At 37.6% G+C, this 21905-nt stretch overlaps 1 protein-coding gene across 3 annotated transcripts in view; it reads right to left on the reverse strand.

Annotated features, from left to right (window-relative positions):
* Window positions 1-21905, reverse strand: part of SCP2 (sterol carrier protein 2) — a 118720-nt gene that overhangs the window by 89573 nt on the left and 7242 nt on the right. For 2 of the 3 annotated variants that reach the window (XM_070368039.1, XM_070368038.1), the window contains exons 1-4: window positions 18437-18502; window positions 17294-17425; window positions 15995-16059; window positions 653-779 (exon numbers count right to left, since the gene is read on the reverse strand). In XM_070368039.1, the coding sequence (XP_070224140.1) occupies window positions 653-779; window positions 15995-16059; window positions 17294-17318 (217 nt within the window). In that variant the 5' untranslated portion in view covers window positions 17319-17425; window positions 18437-18502. Of the gene's footprint in view, window positions 1-652; window positions 780-15994; window positions 16060-17293; window positions 17426-18436; window positions 18509-21905 lie in introns of those variants that run through there. The other variant, XM_070368040.1, reaches the window with a different exon arrangement.

Here is a 21905-nt window from a genome sequence, read left to right on the forward strand (position 1 = left end):
ACTACGCAATTTCATTCTCCCAAAACATTATGTGACTTCCCTGGTACTTCAGTGGTTAAAAATTCGCCTACCAATGCAGAGGACATGGGCTCAATCCCTGGTCTGGGCAGAGTCCACATGGCACGGGGCAGGTAAACCCATGTGCCACAACTACTGAAGATTCACATGCCCCAGAACCCATGCTTCACAAAACAGGAGAAGCCATCTCAGTACGAACCCTGTGCACTGAACTAGAGAGTAGCTCCTACTTGCCAAAACAAGAAAAAGCCCATGCAGCAAAGAAGACACTGTGTAGCCAAAAATAAATAAATTAATTTAATTAAATTTAAAATAAAACACTATGGATTGACAAATGACGATGGACTCCTGATGGATTCAAGTACTGAGAATACTGTACTCAAAACTGATAAGCCTCAATTTATACTCCATGGTTGAAGATTTATGTTATTTTTCCTACTTCAGTGTCTTGTTTTGGAACATCCAAGGTATTTCCAATATGATGTCATTTGTATAAATACAACTGAATTCAACAAAGGCTATTTCAACTTAATTGAAAAACCATTTCATATTTTATACAAACTGGCATCCTCTACAGTTCCTTAATAAATATGTGTATATAACTAAAAATAAGCCTTAAATTTTTTTAACATACCATATTTTTCCATGTGCTCTTTTCCAGCATTCCCAAACATCTGAGGAGCAACTGGGCTGGGAGATAATCCATACTTATTGACCATGACTTCAACATGTTTATCAATTGGATTAACCTTATTTTGAATCTAAGAGAGAAGAAAAAAATTTTTTCATAAGTACTCGACATGATACGTATCTCTTTCAACTATTACAGTGTTTAAGATGTTTGTTAATTAGAAGTGTAGAGTAAGCCAAAAAGTGACAGTATGACTAAAATCAGTCATTCAATTAAAAATAAATAATTTTTAAGTAAAAAAAAAAAAAGAAACATGTATAAAGAATCCCATTATGTGCAAATAACTGCTAAATGTTCTGGGGATAAAACAATAAACAAAACAGATAAATTCCCGGCTCATCTAGCATTCATATTTGAAGGAAGAGGGAATAGAAAGTAATGAGGATGAAAATGATTAAAATGTAAATAATAATGCTCTTCAGTTCAGTTCAGTTCCGTTCAGTCACTCAGTCGTGTCCAACTCTTTGCAACCCCATGATTTGCAGCACGCCAGGCCTCCCTGTCCATCACCAACTCCCAGAGTTCACTCAAACTCACGTCCATCGAGTCGGTGATGCCATCCAGCCATCTCATCTTCTCTCCCCTTCTCCTGCTGCCCCCAATCCCTCCCAGCATCAGTCTTTTCCAATGAGTCAACTCTTTGCATGAGGTGGCCAAAGTACTGGAGTTTCAGCTTTAGCATCATTCCTTCCATAGAACATCCAGGACTGATCTCCTTTAGAATGGACTGGTTGGATCTCCTTGCAGTCCAAGGGACTCTCAAGAGTCTTCTCCAACACCACAGTTCAAAAGCATCAATTCTTCTGCGCTCAGCTTTCTTCACAGTCCAACCCTCACATCCATACATGACCACTGGAAAAACCAAAACCTTGACTAGACAGACCTCTATTGGCAAAGTAATGTCTCTGTTTTGGAATATGCTATCTAGGTTGGTCATAACTTTCCTTTCAAGGAGTAAGCGTCTTTTAATTTCATGGCTGCAGTCACCATCTGCAGTGATTTTGGAGCCCCAAAAAATAAAGTCTGACACTGTTTCCACTGTTTCCCCATCTATTTCCCATGGAATGATGGGACCAGATGCCATGATCTTCATTTTCTGAATGTTGAGGTTTAAGCCAACTTTTTCACTCTCCTCTTTCACTTTCATCAAGAGGCTCTTTAGTTCCTCTTCACTTTCTGCCATAAGGGTGGTGTCATCTGCATATCTAAGGTTATTGATATTTCTCCCGGCAAACTTGATTCCAGCTTGTGCTTCTTCCAGCCCAGCATTTCTCATGATGTACTCTGCATATAAGTTAAATAAGCAGGGTGACAATATATAGCCTTGACAGACTCCTTTTCCTATTTGGAACCAGTCTGTTGTTCCATGTCCAGTTCTAACTGTTGCTTCCTGACCTGCATACAGATTTCTCAAGAGGCAAGTCAGGTGGTCTGGTATTCCCATCTCTTTCAGAATTTTCCACAGTTTATTGTGATCCACACAGTCAAAGGCTTTGGCATAGTCAATAAAGCAGCAATAGATGTTTTTCTGGAACTTTCTTGCTTTTTCCATGATCCAGCGGATGTTGGCAACTGGATCTCTGGTTCCTCTGCCTTTTCTAAAAACCATTAATTATTAGAGAAATGCAAATCAAAACTACAATGAGGTACCACCTTACACTTGTCAGAATGGCCATCATTAAGAAGTCTAAAAATAACAAATTCTGAAGAGGCTGTGAAGAAAAGGGTACCCTCATATCTATCCCCTGTTGGTGAAGATGTAAGTTGGTACAGCCACTATGAAAAACACTATGGAGGTGTCTCAGAAAACTATAAACAGAACTACGATATAATCCAGCAATTCCACTACTGGGAATATACCCAGACAAAACTATAATTCAAACAGATACATGCACTACTATGTTCATAGCAGCATTGTTCAAAATAGAGAAAACATGGACACAACCTCATGTCCATCAAAAGATGAATGAATGAAGAAGATGTGGTACGTATGTACAATGGAACACTACTCAGCCACAAAAATGTGTGAAATAACGCTATTTGCAGCAGCAACATCGATGTAACTACAGAATATCATACCAACTGAGGTAAATCAGAAAGAAAAGAAAAATACTATGATTCCACTTATATGTGGAGTCAAAAATATGGTGCAATGAGCCTATCTACAAAACAGAAACAGATTCAAAGAACTAGAGGATAGACTTGTGGTTGCCAAAGGCCAGGAGGAGGGAGAGGGGTGGACTTCGAGTTTGGGGTTGGTAGACGTTACGTTTACAACAAGATCCTAATGTATGGCAGAGAGAACTACATTCAATATCCAGTGATCAATCATAACGGAAGAGAACAAAAAGTAGAGTGTATATATGTGCATAATTGAGTCACTTTGCTGTACAGCAGCAATTGGCAAAACATTATAATCAACTATGTGTGTGTGTTAGTTGTTCAGTCATGTCCAACTCTTTGTGACCTCATGGACTATAGCCTGCCAGGCTCCTCTGTCCATGGACTTCTCCAGGCAAGAATACTGGACTGGGTTGCCATGCCCGTCTCCAGGGGATGTTCCCAATTCTCCAATTCAAAAAAACTCAAAAAAAAAAAAAAAAGATTAAGAGGGACTTCTCTGGTGGTCTAGTGGCTAAGACTCCACACTCCCAATGCAGGGGAGCCAACTTTCATCCTGTCAACTACAAACTGGCACTTGCCAAAAGCATTTGCCAGCAACTGAACAACAAAACAAAGGCATTTGCCATCTGTCTCTGTGGAGGTTGAGCCTGTGCTGCTGCATCTGTCGACCTTTAGCACTTCCCCTAGAGTGAGCTCAGGGTGGAGTGAGGCACTCTGTGCTCCAGAGAATCTGGTAGAACAGATGTTTATATAGTTAGATCTTTTCAGATGATCCCAGTCTTTGCATCTCTTCATGTGTAGAAAAGCACTAAATCCCTTCAGGGTGACATCAGCTCCTTCTGACCAGCAGAAAACCTTTTGTAAAGCAAGCGCTTGACTGCACTGAACTCCCACTTCACCAAAATCATATATTGACCTTGTCCGACTGCCTCTTTGGAGCAGTCTCTCAGAGCTATCTGAGGTACCCGCTCCTGGACTGCAGTCCTGATTTTGTCCCAAATAAAACTTAACTCAAAACTCTCATATTGTGCATCTTTTCAGTCAACAACCCCTAGTCGGGGAACTAAACCCCACATGCCTTAACGAAAAGAGCCCACACATCATAATGAAGATCAAAGATCCTGTGTGCAGGGTCTAAGACCCGGTGCAGCCAAACAAATGAATAAATATAAAAAATAATATTAAGAAAGAATAGGCTTATGCAAGGAGAATTAGTTAGTTAGATATGATAAGCAACTTGCCAATCCAAAGGATAAAGATAAAATCAGTTGATAAATGGGTCCCGTGGAATCTGTGAACACAGAAATCTTTAAAATAAGTATATAAAATTATGTTTGGATTTCCATCAGTGGAAAGTTTTTCTGTCAAAAGAAGTCTAAAAAATTTTTTTAAATATGGAAAATAATATCTATGTTGAAAGGGATGTTAATGAAAACAATTATATACACTTCTGCTTTTAGCCATGATGGACTACAGAAACCAGATTTACCCTTCTATCTTAAACATTTAAAAACTTTAGCAAAATATACAAAGTGACTGTTTTCAAACAATGGACAACATAAAGCTTAGTACAGGGATCTCTGAAAGAACTCACAGAGAAGAGAGGGAGAGCTCTCTGAAAATCTGGAGAGCTCCCCTTGAGTCTTTAGTGAATCAACACATGAATATGAGGAAACTAATAAGACCAGGGAAAGAGTCACTGAAAAGGAGCAGGCACAATAATTCCCAATGTTCCCGTAGGGCCAGGAATAGTTTTATTCTCAAAACCACAATGGAAAGATCTCCTAACACAAAAAGCATCAATGGAATCCTGAGGTTACTGTTTGAATAGCAGCTTCCGTTCAGCCTTGGAATAATAAGGACTGTTCTGGATTCTGCCTACCAAAACACAGAAGCAAATCTCAAAGGGATCAAACCACTTCTAAAAAACAACTATCCCAGAACAAACTCCTAAATAGTTAATGGAATACAAAAATTCCGTTAACACCCAACAAAGCAAAATTCATAATGTCTAACATTCAATCACAAGTTATGAGGCATGCAATGAAATGAAGACTACAACCTGTAAAGAATGGATTAATCAATCAATAGAAATGATACAGATGACAGAATTGTTTTAGTGTTAAACAATTACTATAAATAAACTCCACTAAAACAATTACTGTTAGGGGAAGCACACTGACTGAAACCACCCACTCTGGCCAGGCACCATAGTAATCATTTGTGTGAGTTATTTTACAACAGGAGGTCCTGATAAGGAACACAGAACTAATAAGCCACCATTAACCGGAAGAGTTTGGGAAAAGTCAAAAGGTGTCTGACCACCTCCCAGAATCCTTTTCACTGGCATCCATCTTGGCTGAGCAATGTGTGCACCACCAAGAAAGACTGAGTCTTTGGCCAATCAAAGAAGGATTGACCAAAGACAACCCAGAAACTAATCCCATCACCATAAAACTTGAGACTGAAAGTTTTGCTGAGCAATTCTCCTGGGTTCCTTTACCCTACTACTCTCTACCTGGGTGCCCCTTCCCCATAAAGTCATATTGCTTTGTCAACACGTGTGTCTCCTCAGATAATTCATTTCCAAGTGTTAGACAAGAGCCCACTCTTGGGCCCTGGAAGAGGTCCCTCTTCCTGCAACATTACTATAAACATACTCCATTTGTTCAAGGTAAAAAAGCATGAACATGACAAAGAAAAATATGGAAGATATAAAAAAGAGTCGAAATTTTTTTAGAGCTAAAATATATATTGTCTGAAAAGTAAACTCAATGAAATTAACAGACTAAACAATGCAGCACAGATTAGCAAACCTGAGCAAGTAACAAATTAAAACACGAGGAGGAAAAAAAACTTAAAAAAAATGAACAAGATCAGTGAATTGTGGAACAACAATCAAGAAGTTTAGAGATATTGTAACTGGAGTCAGGAAAAGAGACAATGGAGAGAGACAAAAGTCAGAAAAAAATAGTTTAAGCCATAATGGATGAAAAATTTTCAAATCTGATGAAAACTATAACTCATATAGCCAAGAGCCTCAACAAACCCCAATAACACAAAACATGATAAAACTACACCAAGGTACATCATAATAAAACTGTTTGAAACCAGTGAGAAAGAAAAATACTAAAAGTAACCAAAGTAAAATATACATTAAGTATAGGGGAACAAAAAATAAGAATGATAACAGACTTTAAATTGAAAACAGTGAAAGCCAAAAAGACAGTGAACCAAGATAAAGTAAAGCTGACAGAGAGTTCTGTACTCAGCAAATATATCTTTCAAAAAAAAGGTAAATAAAGACCTAGTAGAACTCACAGACATTGAGAGAATATATCACCAGCAAATCAGTACTATATGAAGTGGTAAGGCAGATTTTCCAGGCAGAAGGAAAATAATCCTAAAGGAAATTCTGGATCAATAATACAGGAATAAGGAGCACTGAAAATGATAAACATATGGAAAAAAATATAAGGGTTCCTTTTTTAAGAATTCGTTCAAAAAATAATTCATGAGGGACTTTCCTGATGGTCCAATGGCTGAGAATTTGCCTGCCAATGCAGGGAACAGGGGTTTGATCCCTGGTCTGGAAGGATTCCACGTGCCTTGGGGTAACTGGGCCCATGCACCGCAACTACTGAACCTGGGCTCTAGAGTCCATGCTCTGCAACAAGGGAAGTCACTGCAATGAGAAGCCCACATACTAGAGTAGCCCCCGTTCTCTGCAACTACAGAAAGCTCATGTGCAGCAATGAAGACCCAGTGCAGCTATAAATAAAATTTTTAATTAAAATTTAAAAATATTGACTATTTAAGACAAAAAGCCCCACTGAGGAGGGGCTTATAACATGTATAGTAAAATGTGCTTCTAGGAAGAGGCAACCAAAAAAACACTTTGTAAGATTCATGTAACATACTACAGTGAACAGTCATAACATTATTTAAAGGGGGTTTGTGAATAAGTTAAAGATGAATGTAAACCCTAATGAAACCACTAAAAACAAAGCTCCAGAGGTATAGTTAATATGATCATAAAACAGACAAAATAAAATTATAAAGAATTCTCAATGAACAGAAAAGAAGACAAAGAGGAAAAAAGGAATAAAGAAGATATTGAACAAAAGAAAACAAGTAGAAAGATGGTAGATTTAAATCAGTGGTTTCCTAGTAAATATTTAATAGGCTCATGTTGGATGAAGGAGGTCTTACTGATAGTATTTGTTGATTTTGGGGGTGTAAATAATCCTGCAGTGACCAATTTGAATATGCTAGCATGATGTCACTGAAAGCAAAGATAGGAAAAAAAAAGGCATGCATAATCAGATCTTGCAAGCTGGTACAAGCCAGGAGGCATCAGTTTCAGCTAAGCACCTCTGGATCAAAAGACCTGGTCTCAGTTGTATCTGCTGCTGCTGCTAAGTCACTTCAATCGTGTCCGATTCTGTGCGACCCCATAGACGGCAGCCCACCAGGCTTCCCCGTCCCTGGGATTCTCCAGGCAAGAACACTGGAGTGGGTTGCCATTTCCTCCTCCAATGCATGAAAGTGAAAAGTGAAAGTGAAGTCGCTCAGTCGTGTCCGACTCCCAGCGACCCCATGGACTGCAGCCTACCAGGCTCCTCCATCCATGGGATTTTCCAGGCAAGAGTACTGGAGTGGGGTGCCATTGCCTTCTCCAACAGTTGTATCACTAACTGCTAACTTGGTCGTATGGCACTGGGTAATTACTTCACTTTGGGCTTTATGGTTTCACTTTACCGGTACAACATCTTCAGGGCCACCTCTAACTAAAACATTGTCTAAATTACTTCTGTCCTACAGAAATACTAGCTTGAGGATGGTGGGAGGGAAAAAAGGGATAAAAAAAAGACAGAACTGCTTGAGAAAGTAAAGATATTATGTACAAGAATGTTGACTGGAGCACTGTAACAGCAAAACAAAAAAACAAAACACGTATAAAATTAAAAGTAAACCATCTAACCAGAAAAGCAGAAGGGATCAATTGAAAACCTTATGGCCATGAAAAAGGATACTAGAAAGTTGTTAAAAATAAGGAAGTTTATCATTCATTTGATGTCTGACAGAAAACAACAAAATTCTGTGAAGCAATTATCCTTCAGTTAAAAACTATAATAATTTCTTAAAAAAATAAGGAAGTTTATCAACATGTTCAAACCAGGAAATCTGTCCATTTGTAACGTGAAAGAGCAATATGTATAAAATTTTTCATCTTCTTCACATACATGTCAAATTTTTTTAACATTGTTAGTATGTATGTGTGTGTAGTGTAGTACATGAATATATTTAGATACCTTTATAAATATGGAAAAAAGAAAGGACATATAAATATACTGGTTACCTCTGAAGAATAGGATTAAACAAGCAGAAAATGACTTTTAACATATATACTTTTGAACAATATTAAACAATCAGAAAACGACTTTTAACATATTTACTTTTTAAAATTGCCGGACTATGGATGAATTTTACTATTTTCTAGTTTTAATAAAAGTTATCAAGGTATCTACCATTAACTACGAAAGAAAAACATCTATTTATTATGTGACATAAATATTAAGTGCCTCTGTTAGCCAATCACCTAACCATCTTATTTGGCATCTTTTCCTGTTGCCACCCTGCAATCCAGTTTTTCAAACTGTCCCCTGAACCTACTATATTCATTCCAACATTCATGACTTGGCTTATGATGTTTTATCCCATAACTAGAAACAACTTGTCTTCCTTGATCTTTAATTGTGTATGTATGTGCTTGGTTGTGTCCAGTTTTTTGCAACCCCATGGACTATAGCCTGCAAGCTCCTCTGTCCATGGAATTCTCCAGGTAAGAATACTTGAGTGGGTTGCCATTTCCTCCTCCAGGAGGATCATTAATTACCTTTATTTTATTATTATTCTTATTTATTATATAGCAATTTTAGGGAATTCCCTCTCAGTCCAGTGGTTAGGACTCCACGTTTTCACTGCCAAGGGCCAGGTTCAATCCCTGGTTGGGGAACTAACATCCCAAAACCTACACCACACCACCAAAAACAAAAAAAAATTGTTACTATACCTTAATTATATTTAAGACCCAACTTAGCTTAAACCATTTTCTTAAAATGCTCTCTAAGGGAAAATGGGAAATAGCTTCTGTTGATTGGAAGGCCTGTGATGTTCCAACCACTCTTTTGATTCTAAGAGATAATATTACATGGATTTAAATTAATATGGGGTAGAGGTCCTTTAATGTTAAAACACAGAAAATTGAATGAGATTGATCTCATGCATTAGGTAACAATATAATCCCAAGTGAAAGGCTAAAAGTCTTCAACTCATTTTCTAACAATGATTCTATTTTTATAATGTAGCACCTTCTACAGGAAAATCTGAATTTACCAGAGAGATCAGTTCCTAGATACTCATATTTTAAAGAATCATTAAGTATATAATTAAAGAAACAACTCCCCTCTTGGGGAAAACATATATAGATAAGAAATTATACACTTAACACTGGAGAAACAAAACTAAAAAGTAGAAACCATTACCAAATGATTATTACTAAAATTAAGACTACTTTTAAGATGAAGAGACTATGGTTTAACTAAAATGGTGGTGGGCGAGTGTCTCGAAGTCATATCTGACAAGGACTGTAGCCCACCAGGCTCTGTCTGTGGGAATTCCCAGGGAAGAATACCGAAGTAGATTGTCATTTTCTTCTCTGGGGGATCTTCCTGTACCAGGGATTGGCATCTCCTACATTAGCAGGCAGATTCTTTACCACTGAGTCAACGAAGGAAACTCTTAACTAAAATACAACTCTTTAAAATGATGTCAATAACCAAATTTACAGACCCTTAGTCTTAAAATTGTCAAAAAATTCATTTAGAAGTTGCTTCAAATTGCTTAAAACACTCATTTAATAATTTTCTAATTACTTTTTCACAAATAGAAGGTAAAATTATTCTAAAGCTAATGTGTCCAAACTCAATATCCATAGATACACAAAAAGAATGTCTATAACCTGTGTTGTACTGATAGTCTCCATACAAAGAAAATACTAAAAGAGAATTCCCTGGCAGTCCAGTGGTTAGGAATCTGTGTTTTACTGCTGATGACCCAAGTTCAATCTTTGGTTGGAGAACTAAGATACCACAAGCCATGCAGTGTGGCCCCAAAACAAAGATATTAAACCCCACTATTCTCTTTACTTTTGTATTGCTTTTTTTTCTTTTGTTCTGCAGTTCACTGTGACATATCTATATATGAGTTTCTTTTTATTTATTCTACTTTGGAGTCACTGGAATTTCAATCTATAGATTAGTGTCCTTTGCCAGTCCAAGTTATATGCTAACCATTATCTCTTCAAATAATACCTATACCCTACAAAATAACCAGAAAACTATTAACAAAATGGCAGTAAGTCTATGCTGCTGCTGCTGCTGCTAAGTCGCTTCAGTCGTGTCCGACTCTGTGCGACCCCATAGACGGCAGCCCACCAGGCTCCCCCGTCCCTGGGATTCTCCAGGCAAGAACACTGGTGTGGGTTGCCATTTCCTTCTCCAATGCATGAAAGTGAAAAGTGAAAGTGAAGTCGCTTCAGTCGTGTCGGACCCTTAGCGACCCCATGGACTGCAGCCTACCAGGCTCCTCCGTCCATGGGATTTTCCAGGCAAGAGTAATGGAGTGGGTTGCCATTTCCTTCTCCACAGTAAGTCTATACTTAACAATAACACCTTAAATGTAAATGGACTAAATTCTCCAATCAAAAGACACACAGTTAATAACAGATTTTTTAAAAACACCTAACTATATGCAGCCTGTAAGAGACTCACTTCAGATGTAAGGATACCACTGACTAAAAGTGAAGAGATGGAAAATGATAGTCCACACAACTGCAAACCAAAACCAAGCTACAGTAGATATATACTGATGAATTTTGAACAACATGAGTGTTGGGGCACTGACCCTCCATGCAGTTGAAAAGCTGCATATAATTTATAGTCTGCATATAATATATAATTTATAAGTGCAATTCCTCCATATCCATGGCTCTTCCATATCTTCGGTTCCACATCAGTAAGTTCAACCAACTGTACTACTGTAGTATTTGCTGCTGAAAAATAATCCATGTAAAAGTGGACCCATGCAGTTTAAACTTGTATTGTTCAAGGGTTGACTGTACTTACATCAGACAAAATAGACTTTAGGACAAAGACTGTACTAAGAGACAAAGAAGGTCATTATACAATGATAAATGAGTCAGACCAACAAGAGGGTATAACATTTGTAAATATTTGTGCACCCAACATAGCGGCACCTAAATACATAAAGCAAATATTAACAGATCTAAAGAGGGAAATAGATAGCAATACAATAATAGTAGGAGATTTTAATACTCCACTTTCATCAATAAACAGATCATTTAGACAGAAAATCAATAAGGAAACACCAGCCTTAAACAAGATACTACACAAGATAGATTTAACAGAGACTTGTAGAACATTCTATTCAAAATCAACAGAATACACATTCTTCTCAAGCACACACAAAATGTTCTCCAGGATAGATCATACGTTAGGCCACAAACAAGTCTTAAGAAATTTAAGACTGAAATCACAGGAAGCATCTTTTCAAAACACTGTGGTTTAAAAGTAGAAAACAATTACAGAAAGAAAACTATAAAATTCAAATATGTGGATATTAAACAACATGCTACTGTACAACCAATAAGTCAAAAAAGAAATCATAAAGTACCTTGAGACAAACAAAAATGGAAATACAATACATCAAAATTTGTAGGATGCAGTAAAAGCAGTTCTAAGAGGGATATTCAAAACAATGCTTACATTAAGAACAAGAAAGATCTCAAATAAACAACTTAACTTTTCTCTCAAGAAACTAGAAAAAAAGGAATAACCGAAGCCTAAAATCATTAGAAGGAAGAAAATAACAAAGATTAGAGAGGAAATAAATGAAATAGAGGCTTAAAAGAAAATTAAAAAGATAAATGAAACTAACAGCTAATTTTCTGAAAAGATAGACAAAATGCCTATGCCCTATTTTCTCTCTCACCACTTCTCCCCATTAATTCCAATTATCCATTTATTATAACATCACACTATTCTCCATATATCATAACTTCCTGCTTATTTTCAAACTTTTTTCTTTCTAGAGTGTACTCTAAATAATTATTTCTAGTCCCATTTCACTAGAAATTCTTTTTTAATCATGTATAATTGGCTATCAAACCTATCTTTTGAATTTTCAATTTTAAATATTTCATTTTTATTCTATAAATCCTATTTGGTATTTTTCAAAGCCTACAATATCCCTTTTTGCAGTTTCTTATACCCCTGAGGTATTTTCAAGCTTTTCTTTTTTTTAAGCATAGTTCAGTTCAGTCGCTCAGTCGAGTCCGACTCTTTGCGACCCCATGAATCGCAGCACACCATGCCTCCCTGTCCATCACCATCTCCCAGAGTTCACTCAAACTCACGTCCAGTATGCCTAAATCTGTATCCAATGTATCTAGCTTTAGAGGTCTGCAGAGATCACTTTTTACCGTTCCTTTTTTCTCCTGGTCCTCAAATATGGTACCTTGTTTCTTTAACACTTGGTTATCTTTAATTGCAGGTCCTTGAAAACTTACTTGAATAGATCTCAAAGCCTAGAAGGAAGATGCTTTCCTCCAAAAGAAAATTTGCAGTTGCTTCTGTTGAGTGCAACTTAATGGTAGAAAGTAATTGGTACCAAACTGGAACCAACTTAGACTCAATTCATGTGCTGTATTGTACTTAGTTGCTCAGCTGTGTCCAACTCCGTGCCACCACATGGACTGTAACCCACCAGGCTCCTCTGTCCATGGGGATTCTCCAGGCAAGAATACTGGAGTGGATTGTCATGCCCTCCTCCAGGGGATCTTCCCAACACAGGGATTGAACCCAGGTCTCCCACATTGCAGGCGGATTCTTTACCAGCTGAGCCTAAGTCCAGACTCAATTCATAGCCTGATGTTTCTTTCACCACCCAGGTAAATGAGCATTTTGGCAGCAGTCCCAGATAAAAATAGCCTTTGGTTTCTTAATTCTCAGTGAAAAGTTTTCTGGTTATTTTGTCCTCTTTTTTTCTCCCTTGCTCAGCTCAGTGCCAAGGCAATTCTCCCTGTAATCTCCTGAAGGGAAAAAGAGGATGTAGGGGATCAGATCAGATCAAAGGGGGCAATTTTACTTTGTGTTCACCTTTACCTAAAAGGTTTACCCCTACAGAGTCCACCCAGTTAAAGGTGGAGAGTGGGTATTAAATTTCTCATCTTCGGAGCACCTGAGCTTCGACTACTTTCCCCTTCATCCTAGGGGGCCATCAAAATGGAAGGTCAAGGCTTCCTGATCAAAGGCCTCTGAGGCAAAAACAATTTCTAATGCTGATCTTAATTTTCTGGCATTCACCTGCAGTTCCTCTCCTGTTAGTTCTTCAGTGTCTTCAGGGTATCTTATTTCTATTCCATTCAAATATTTCAGTTGTGATCATTAGGAGAAATGATTTAAAAACCTGACTTGTCATTATGGAAAACAGAAGTCCCACTTTATTGACACTCTTCAGTTTGCTGAATGGAATTAATTTTTTAATGAATGAATAAAATTTGAATGTTTCAAATTAAATACACAGGTCCATCTCAGATTCAATGATCTAACTTGTATGAACATAAGTTTCACAAAATAAAAGTGTTGAGCAAAATTATTTCTAAGATTCTTTACTGTCTAAATTACCAGGATCTAGTCAGCAAAAACAAGACCGGGAGCTGACTGTGGCTCAGATCATGAACTCCTTATTGCCAAATTCAGACTTAAATTGAAAAAAGTAGGGAAAACCACTAGACCGTTCAAGTATGACCTAAATCAAATCCCTTATGATTATACAGTGGAAGTGAGAAATATATTTAAGGGACAAGATCCGATAGACAGAGTGCCTGATAAACTATGGACGGAGGTTCGTGACATTGTACAGGAGACAGGGATCAAGACCATCCCCGTGGAAAAGAAATGCAAAAAAGCAAAATGACTGTCTGGGGAGGCCTTACAAATAGCTGAGAAAAGAAGAGAAGCGAAAAGCAAAGGAGAAAGGAAAGATATTCCCATTTGAATGCAGAGTTCCAAAGAATAGCAAGAAGAGATGCCTTCCTCAGTGATCAATGCAAAGAAATAGAGGAAAACAACAGAATGGGAAAGACTAGAGATCTCTTCAAGAAAATTAGAGATACCAAGGGAACATTTCATGCAAAGATGGGCTCGATAAAGGACAGAAATGGTATGGACCTAACAGAAGGGGAAGATATTAAGAAGAGGTGGCAAGAATACACAGAAGAACTGTACAAAAAAGATCTTCACGACCCAGATAATCACGATGGTGTGATCACTGACCTAGAGCCAGACATTCTGGAAGGTGAAGTCAAGTGGGCCTTAGAAAGCATCACTACGAACAAAGCTAGTGGAGGTGATGGAATTCCAGTTGAGCTATTTCAAATCCTGAAAGATGATGTTGTGAAAGTGCTGCACTCAATATGCCAGCAAATTTGGAAAACCCAGCAGTGGCCACAGGACTGGAAAAGGTCAGTTTTCATTCCAATCCCAAAGAAAGGCAATGCCAAAGAACGCTCACACTACCGTTGCACCCATCTCACACGCTAGTAAAGTAATGCTCAAAATTCTCCAAGCCAGGCTTCAGCAATACGTGAACCATGAACTTCCAGATGTTCAAGCTGGTTTTAGAAAAGGCTGAGGAAGCAGAGATCAAATTGCCAACATCCGCTGGATCATCGAAAAAGCAAGAGAGTTCCAGAAAAACATCTATTTCTGCTTTATTGACTATGCCAAAGCCTTTGACTGTGTGGATCACAATAAACTGTGGAAAATTCTGAAAGAGATGGGAATACCAGACCACCTGACCTGCCTCTTGAGAAACCTATATGCAGGTCAGGAAGCAACAGTTAGAACTGGACATGGAACAACAGACTGGTTCCAAATAGGAACGCAGATGACACCACCCTTATGGCAGAAAGTGAAGAGGAACTCAAAAGCCTCTTGATGAAAGTGAAAGAGGAGAGTGAAAAAGTTGGCTTAAAGCTCAACATTCAGGAAACTAAGATCATGACATCTGTCCCATCACTTCATGGGAAATAGATGGGGAAACAGTGGAAACAGTGTCATATTTTTTGGGGCTCCAAAATCACTGCAGATGGTGACTGCAGCCATGAAATTAAAAGATGCTTACTCCTTGGAAGGAAAGTTATGACCAACCTAGATAGCATAGTAAAAAGCAGAGATATTACTTTGCTAACAAAGGTCCGTCTAGTCAAGGCTATGGTTTTTCCAGTGGTCATGTATGGATGTGAGAGTTGGACTGTGAAGAAAGCTGAGCGCCAAAGAATTGATGCTTTTGAACTGTGGTGTTGGAGAAGACTCTTGAGAGTCCCTTGGACTGCAAGGAGATCCAACCAGTCCATCCTAAAGGATATCAGTCCTGGGTGTTCATTGAAAGGACTGATGCTAAAGCTGAAACTCCAATACTTTGGCCACCTCATGCAAAGAGTTGACTCATTGGAAAAGACCCTGATGCTGGGAGGGATTGGGGGCAGGAGGAGAAGGGGATGACAGAGGATGAGAGGGCTGAATGGCATCACCAACTCAAAGAACATGAATTTGGGTAAACTCCAGGCGTTAGTGATGGACAAGGAGGCCTGCGTGCTGCAATTCATGGGGTCACAAAGAGTCGGACACGACTGAGCACTGAACTGAACTGAACTGAACCGATGCATACATATGGTCTTCTCAGGTGGTGCAGTGGTTAAGAATCTGCCTGCCAATGCAGAAAACCCAGGAGATGAGGGTTTGATCTTTGGATTAGGAATATTCCCTGGACAAGAAAGTGGCAAGCCACTCCAGTATTCTTGCCTTAAATTCCAGGGACAGAGGAGCCTGACAGGCAGGCTACAATTCATGGAGTCGCAAAAAGCTGGACACAACTGAGTGACTCAGCACACATGCATGCATACATAGACAATCTCATTTTTCAGCTTTTGCGAGCTCTATTTATGGCAGTCAGATGGGCAAAGTTTTCTCATAGTGTTATAACAGTTCTGAAATAAAAATAATTGAGACTCACATTTACTGCAACGGGTCCCTTTTCCATCTTTTCAAACCCAAGAGCCAAGACACAATCTGCCAGACCTTGAAAGAAAATGTAATTATCTTGAAAAATTAAATTTCTAGACTCAAACAAAATACCCTTAAATACTTCTATTTAAACAAGTATGTCGATGTACACAAAATGTAAAAACATAGTGTAGGGGTTATAAAATTTGTAATAAGTGAAAATTACAGAGAAAATTCTTATACACCTCTAGATACAAGGAAAAATCAATAAAGTATATACTTCTTCCTTGATTTTGAGTGTTAATAAAACTTTTTATTAATGTGGAAATATGTTCCAGTGAAGAACGAATACAAATAGCTAATTGTGAATTTTTAAACATTAAATAAGATTTTAAAAAATTTTAAAGAATCTTGATCAAAATCTCAACAGAACTATTTTTGGAAAGAGGGGGCTTCTAAAAATGATGTTAAAGTTCAAATGAACAGCAAAACAAGCAGGACTGCCAAAATTTTTCTTTAAAAAAAAAAAAAAAAAAACAAGGTAGGGGGTAAAAGGGCTACTAGTATTATCCAACAGTGAGACATTATAAAGCTCCAACAATTAAAATACCAAGTAGCAGAGCAATAATCAACAATCAGAAGAATAAAAGGCCTAATGAGGGAGCCTAGAACATTTGGAAATACAGACTATGATATATACCCAAGAGAACTGAAAACATATGGCCACAAAAAAGTTGTACACAAATGTTTATAGCAGGATTATTCATAAAAGCCAAAAAGTAGAAATAGCACAGTGTACATCAACTGATAAATGGGTGAACAAAATGTAGTATATTCATACAATGGATTACTATTTGGCCACAAAAAAGAATGCAGTACTGATGCATGCTAAAACATGAATGAACTGTGAAAATATTCCGGTAAGTGAAAAAAGCCATAAAAGGTCATATATTATATGATTTCATTAATATAATGTTCAGAATATGTAAATCCATAGAGACAGAAAGTAAATTAGTGGTTGCCAAGGGTTGTGGGGAGAAACGGGAAGTGACCGCTAATGGGTAGAGCTTTCTTCTATGGGTGATACAAATGTTCTAAGATTAAACAGTGCTGATAGTTTCATAAACCTGGGAACATATTGAAAACACTGAATTCTACACTTTTGTGCTATATAAAGTATATATCAAAATTTTTATTTAAAAAAATACATTAAAAAGCAATCCCTCTGAGGGTCATATGGAGACATCATAAAAGAAGGGCAATAACCCCACATCTATTTAAGTACACTAGACAAACAGGCACTTCTCACCACCCTGAATCAGTTGCCGGGCCATAAACAAAGCAGTTGAGCCAGTAGAACAGTTATTGTTGACGTTGATTATAGGAATTCCAGTCAGTCCCAAACTGTGATAGATAGCCCTCTGCCCACTGGTAGAGTCACCTACATAGAAAAAAGAAAATTATCTATGCAACATGACAATTATGGAGCTGCAAAGCAATATAACACTACATTATATTTTTCTAGTATTATGCCCTTGTCTAACATAAAACATGGACATCTTACTCAGAAACAGTTTCAGCATGAAGCACCACTTATTCTGCAAATACAAAAATTTTCAAAACATAGTATATATATATGCACTTTATTTACATAACACAGAGGTAGGAAAGTAGAGAAATGACCAAGTAATAGCAAACAACTCAATCTGGGTAGGGTTACATGATAAAGGAAGCAATATTTCATGTGTATTATCAGATATAAATCTCTGGCGTATCAGGCAAATTTGGCCTTGGAGTACAGAATGAAGCAAGGCAAAGGCTAATAGAATTTTGCAAAGAGAATGTACTGGTCATAGCAAACACTATCTTCCAAAAACACAAGAGAAGACTCTACACATGGACATCACCAGATGGTCATTACCGAAATCAGATTGATTATATTCTTTGCCACCAAAGATGGAGAAGCTCTATACAGTCAGCAAAAACAAGACCAGGAGCTGACTACGGCTCAGATCATGAACTCCTTATTGCCAAATTCAGACTTAAATTAAGGAAAATAGGAAAAACCACTAGACCATTCAGGTATGACCTAAATCAAATCCCTTATGATTATACAGTGGAAGTGACAAATAGATTCAAGGGATCAGATCAGATAGACAGAGTGCCTGAAGAACTATGGACAGAGGTTCCTGACATTGTACAGGAGGCAATGATCAAGACCATCCCCAAGAAAAAGAAATGTAAATTTGTCCCTTTTATTGGCAACACAATATTGGCAAAATATATATGTGTACTAAACTAGGCTGACACATAAGGAAATTCTAAAAATAATGAAAATAAGACCCTGAATTCTGAGTTTTGAGGGTTAAAATTCACAAATTCTTCTGTATTGTTTATGTAGTTGATGATAGACTTGGGTGAACAACTTTTAGAATATATAGTCTCCACGTACCATACACATAGCCAATACATGCCTGCTCCACTGCAGAATAAGGGATCTGTGCATCCGCTAAAGCCTTCTGGCCTATAAAAACAAAAAAAGTTTTATCACATAGCACTTTGAGTAAAAATAAGTTTAGAGTTTGACCAGAGTAAAGCTAACTCTAGGGTGTTGCTGCTGTTTAGTCACTCTCTAACTCTAGTGTGTTCAGTTGCTGTTTCTGTCCGACTCTCTGTGACCCCAAGCACTACAGCCCGCCAGGATCCTCCCAACACCTGTCTATGGGATTTTCCAGGCAGTAATCTGGAGTGGGTTGCCATTTCCTTCTCCAGGGGATCTTCCCAACCCAGGGATCGATTCAAATGAAAATCCTTCATCAAATCATCTCAGCCTTTCAGAAGTTATCTTACCTTTCAAAAGTTATCATTTGGAGGGAACTTCAAGAGGGAGGGGATATATGTATAGCTATGTATGGCTGACTCATGTTGAGATTTGACAGAAAACAGCAAAATTCTGTAAAGCAATTATCCTTCAATAAAAAATAATTTTTAAAAAAATTATCATTTCTTCCTCTAAGCTATTGTAACACTTTTTCACACCACTTTTTTGATATTTAACATTTCCTATTCTAACTGTACACCTAACTATAAATATATTAAACCCCAAGAGTCTTAAAGCTCCTTAATGACAAGGTGTCTTATTCATTTCTGTCGCTCTATCGCTCATCCAGAGGGCCAAATAAGATAGAATGTCAGTGCTGAGGAGGGGAACTGTGGGAGCATTCATACGATCATCTTACAAAGCCAGGATCAAGAGATGACCCTGTCTATGGAACAAGAAAAGAAGCTTCAAGGAAGCTATCCAAAGGTGTAGAAATGACCACTGGAGGAATTGAGAAAAATTATGAAAATAAGAAGAGGAGAGTGGAAGCTAGAGAAAAGGTTGACCTAAATCCTCATCTACCATAGTGAGAAGCAAACAGATATCTAAAACTGATAAACTGAAAAGGAGAACAATTGTGGTGGAAAGAGTATTTAGAGATAGGGAGATAACCAACAGAAGAACTAAAGCCAAGACAGTTAAAAGAAGTTGCCCCAGAAGAGGTCTGGGAAGTATAAACCATCTGTGTGTATGTGTGTTTGTGTGTGTGTGTGTGTTCTAACCAAATGAATGTATCACTTTAAAGATTTTTTAACTGAAGAAGACATATGTATGATTGACCATGGGATTGATTTAGTCAAACCAGCTTTCTTTTCCTGCTTTATGTACGAGCAAAAAAAAAAAGAGCATTCTCATATGATCCCAGTAAAACTAATAATGGTCTGAAAAATAATCTGTCAAGACTGATGAAACTGTTTATATTCATTGCTCCAATGAGTCTACTTCTAGGCTTTGTCCTCAAAAATAACCAGTGATGAGAACAAATATTTGTGTTTAGCAAGATGTTCACTATCATTCTTCTAAAATGTCAAAAAGCTGTAAAGCAAATATACAACAAAAATGATAGCATACTGTTATACAGAGTGAAGTAAGTCAGAAAAACAAATACCATGTATAAATGTGTATATATGGAATTTAGAAAAATGATACCGATGAACCTACAAACAGAGAGAGTAGACTTATGGACACAGCGGGGGAAGGAGAGGGTCAGACGAACTGAGAGTAGTACTGAAATATCTATGTAACTGTGTGTAAAACAGATAGCTAACGGGAAGCTGCTCTGTAGCACAGGGAGTTCAGCCTAGTATTCTGTGACAACCTAGCCAGGTGGGTCAGAATGGAGGGAGAGGGGAAGTTCAAGAGGGAGAGGACATGTGTATACCTATGGCTGTTTCAGGCTGATGTGTGACAGAGACCAACAACATTGTAAAGCAATTATCCTTCAATTAAAAATAAACAATTAAAAAAATTTTAATATGGCATAAATATACAAAGAAACATGAAAATTTAATTTTTTTCAGTTTTAAGTGACAGGAGAAAAGCTTATAATAATAAGTTTTAGAAATCATGATACACATTTAGAATATGATCCCAGAAAGCCATAGAAAAAAAATATTAAAAGAGAACACACCAAGATATTAACAGCTGCTAGGCTGGCAACCCACTCCAGTATTCTTGCCTGGAGAATGCCCTAGACAGAGGAGCCTGGCAGGCTACAGTCCACGGGGTCGCAAGAGTCGGACACGACTTAGTGCACTGTCTCAGGCTTGGGTTACAAATTTTGTTTTCATTATTATATACATATATATCTATGTTCCAATAAATAACATGCATTGCTCTTATAATTAGTAGGAGAGAATGAGTTATGGTGAAAAGGTGTAAGTTTAGCCTGTGCTCTGATACTCCTCTAAGTGGCCAAATCATCTTGCACCTCCCATGGTCTACTCACCATGTATGTGAACTTGCCTTATTTTCCCTACTTAGAGGGCAAAGGCTCTGAGATCTGTACACCAGACTTGGACTGAATCTTCCCAAGTGACCCGGATGTACTCCTTAATATTTGTTGAACATTTTCTCCTAACACCAGGTTGTCTTCATATATTTTCAGATTTAAATCATTATTAAGTAAAAATGTTAAAGAGATTAGAAAACAAAGGAAGCACAGAAGTAACTTTCAATATCAGAAACAGTTTCAGAGAGTTACATGGTGTGGCTTTACCACTTTGCATTTAGCTGCAGAGGGATTCCTAACCTTTCTCTGAGGGAAAGAAGATGGGCAGGACTGTGTAAAGAGTAAGAAGTCTCTAAATAATGTGACAGGACACAATCCTGCTGGTTGCGCTTCCCTCTACACTATGCATTTAGGAAATAATGAGGGCAGGGAAGGTAGCAGAACCTCCTCCTAAACCAGTTTGGAGAATTAGAGGGTAAGACTTCCGTTAAACCAATTCTCTTGCCTCACCACCACAGCTGACAAGTAAGCCCAGAGGGCTGAGAACAAAATCATTTATAGGATCTCAGGGGCTTCCCCACCAAGTGACGTTTAGATACATGTTGAACTAAACATGACTGATGTAGGCTGAAGGTGAACATACTCACCTAGAACTACATCAGATACGTGAACAGAATCACCCTTTTGCACTTCTCACCTCCTCTCACTTCTCACAGTTGGAACCAAGGGGTTTTATAAAAACAAAGCTATGTTTTAAAAGTGCATATTCTACATAAAAATCCTTTTTTAAATTGAGTTTATTTTCCTAACAATGTCTGCAAAAGAAGAAAATTGTAATCAGTAAATAGAAGCAATCAAACTGAATTTCTTGTTATTAGACAATTCCAGAGGTAAACTCAAACTTAATAACTTCATTTCAACATTACCATCTTATAATCAAAATATTCCATCCATACATTTTTATAGTAACTACTTTTAACTAACTAAAAGAAATAGAACAAAAATACATAGAAAAATTGATTAAAGCATTTCCTATTTCAAAGAAAAGTAGAAGCTGTTTGGAGACAATAGTCAGGAGGAAAAGATTCA

The sequence above is a fragment of the Bos mutus genome, chromosome 3, assembly GCF_027580195.1.
Source record: "Bos mutus isolate GX-2022 chromosome 3, NWIPB_WYAK_1.1, whole genome shotgun sequence".
Lineage (NCBI taxonomy): Eukaryota > Metazoa > Chordata > Mammalia > Artiodactyla > Bovidae > Bos > Bos mutus.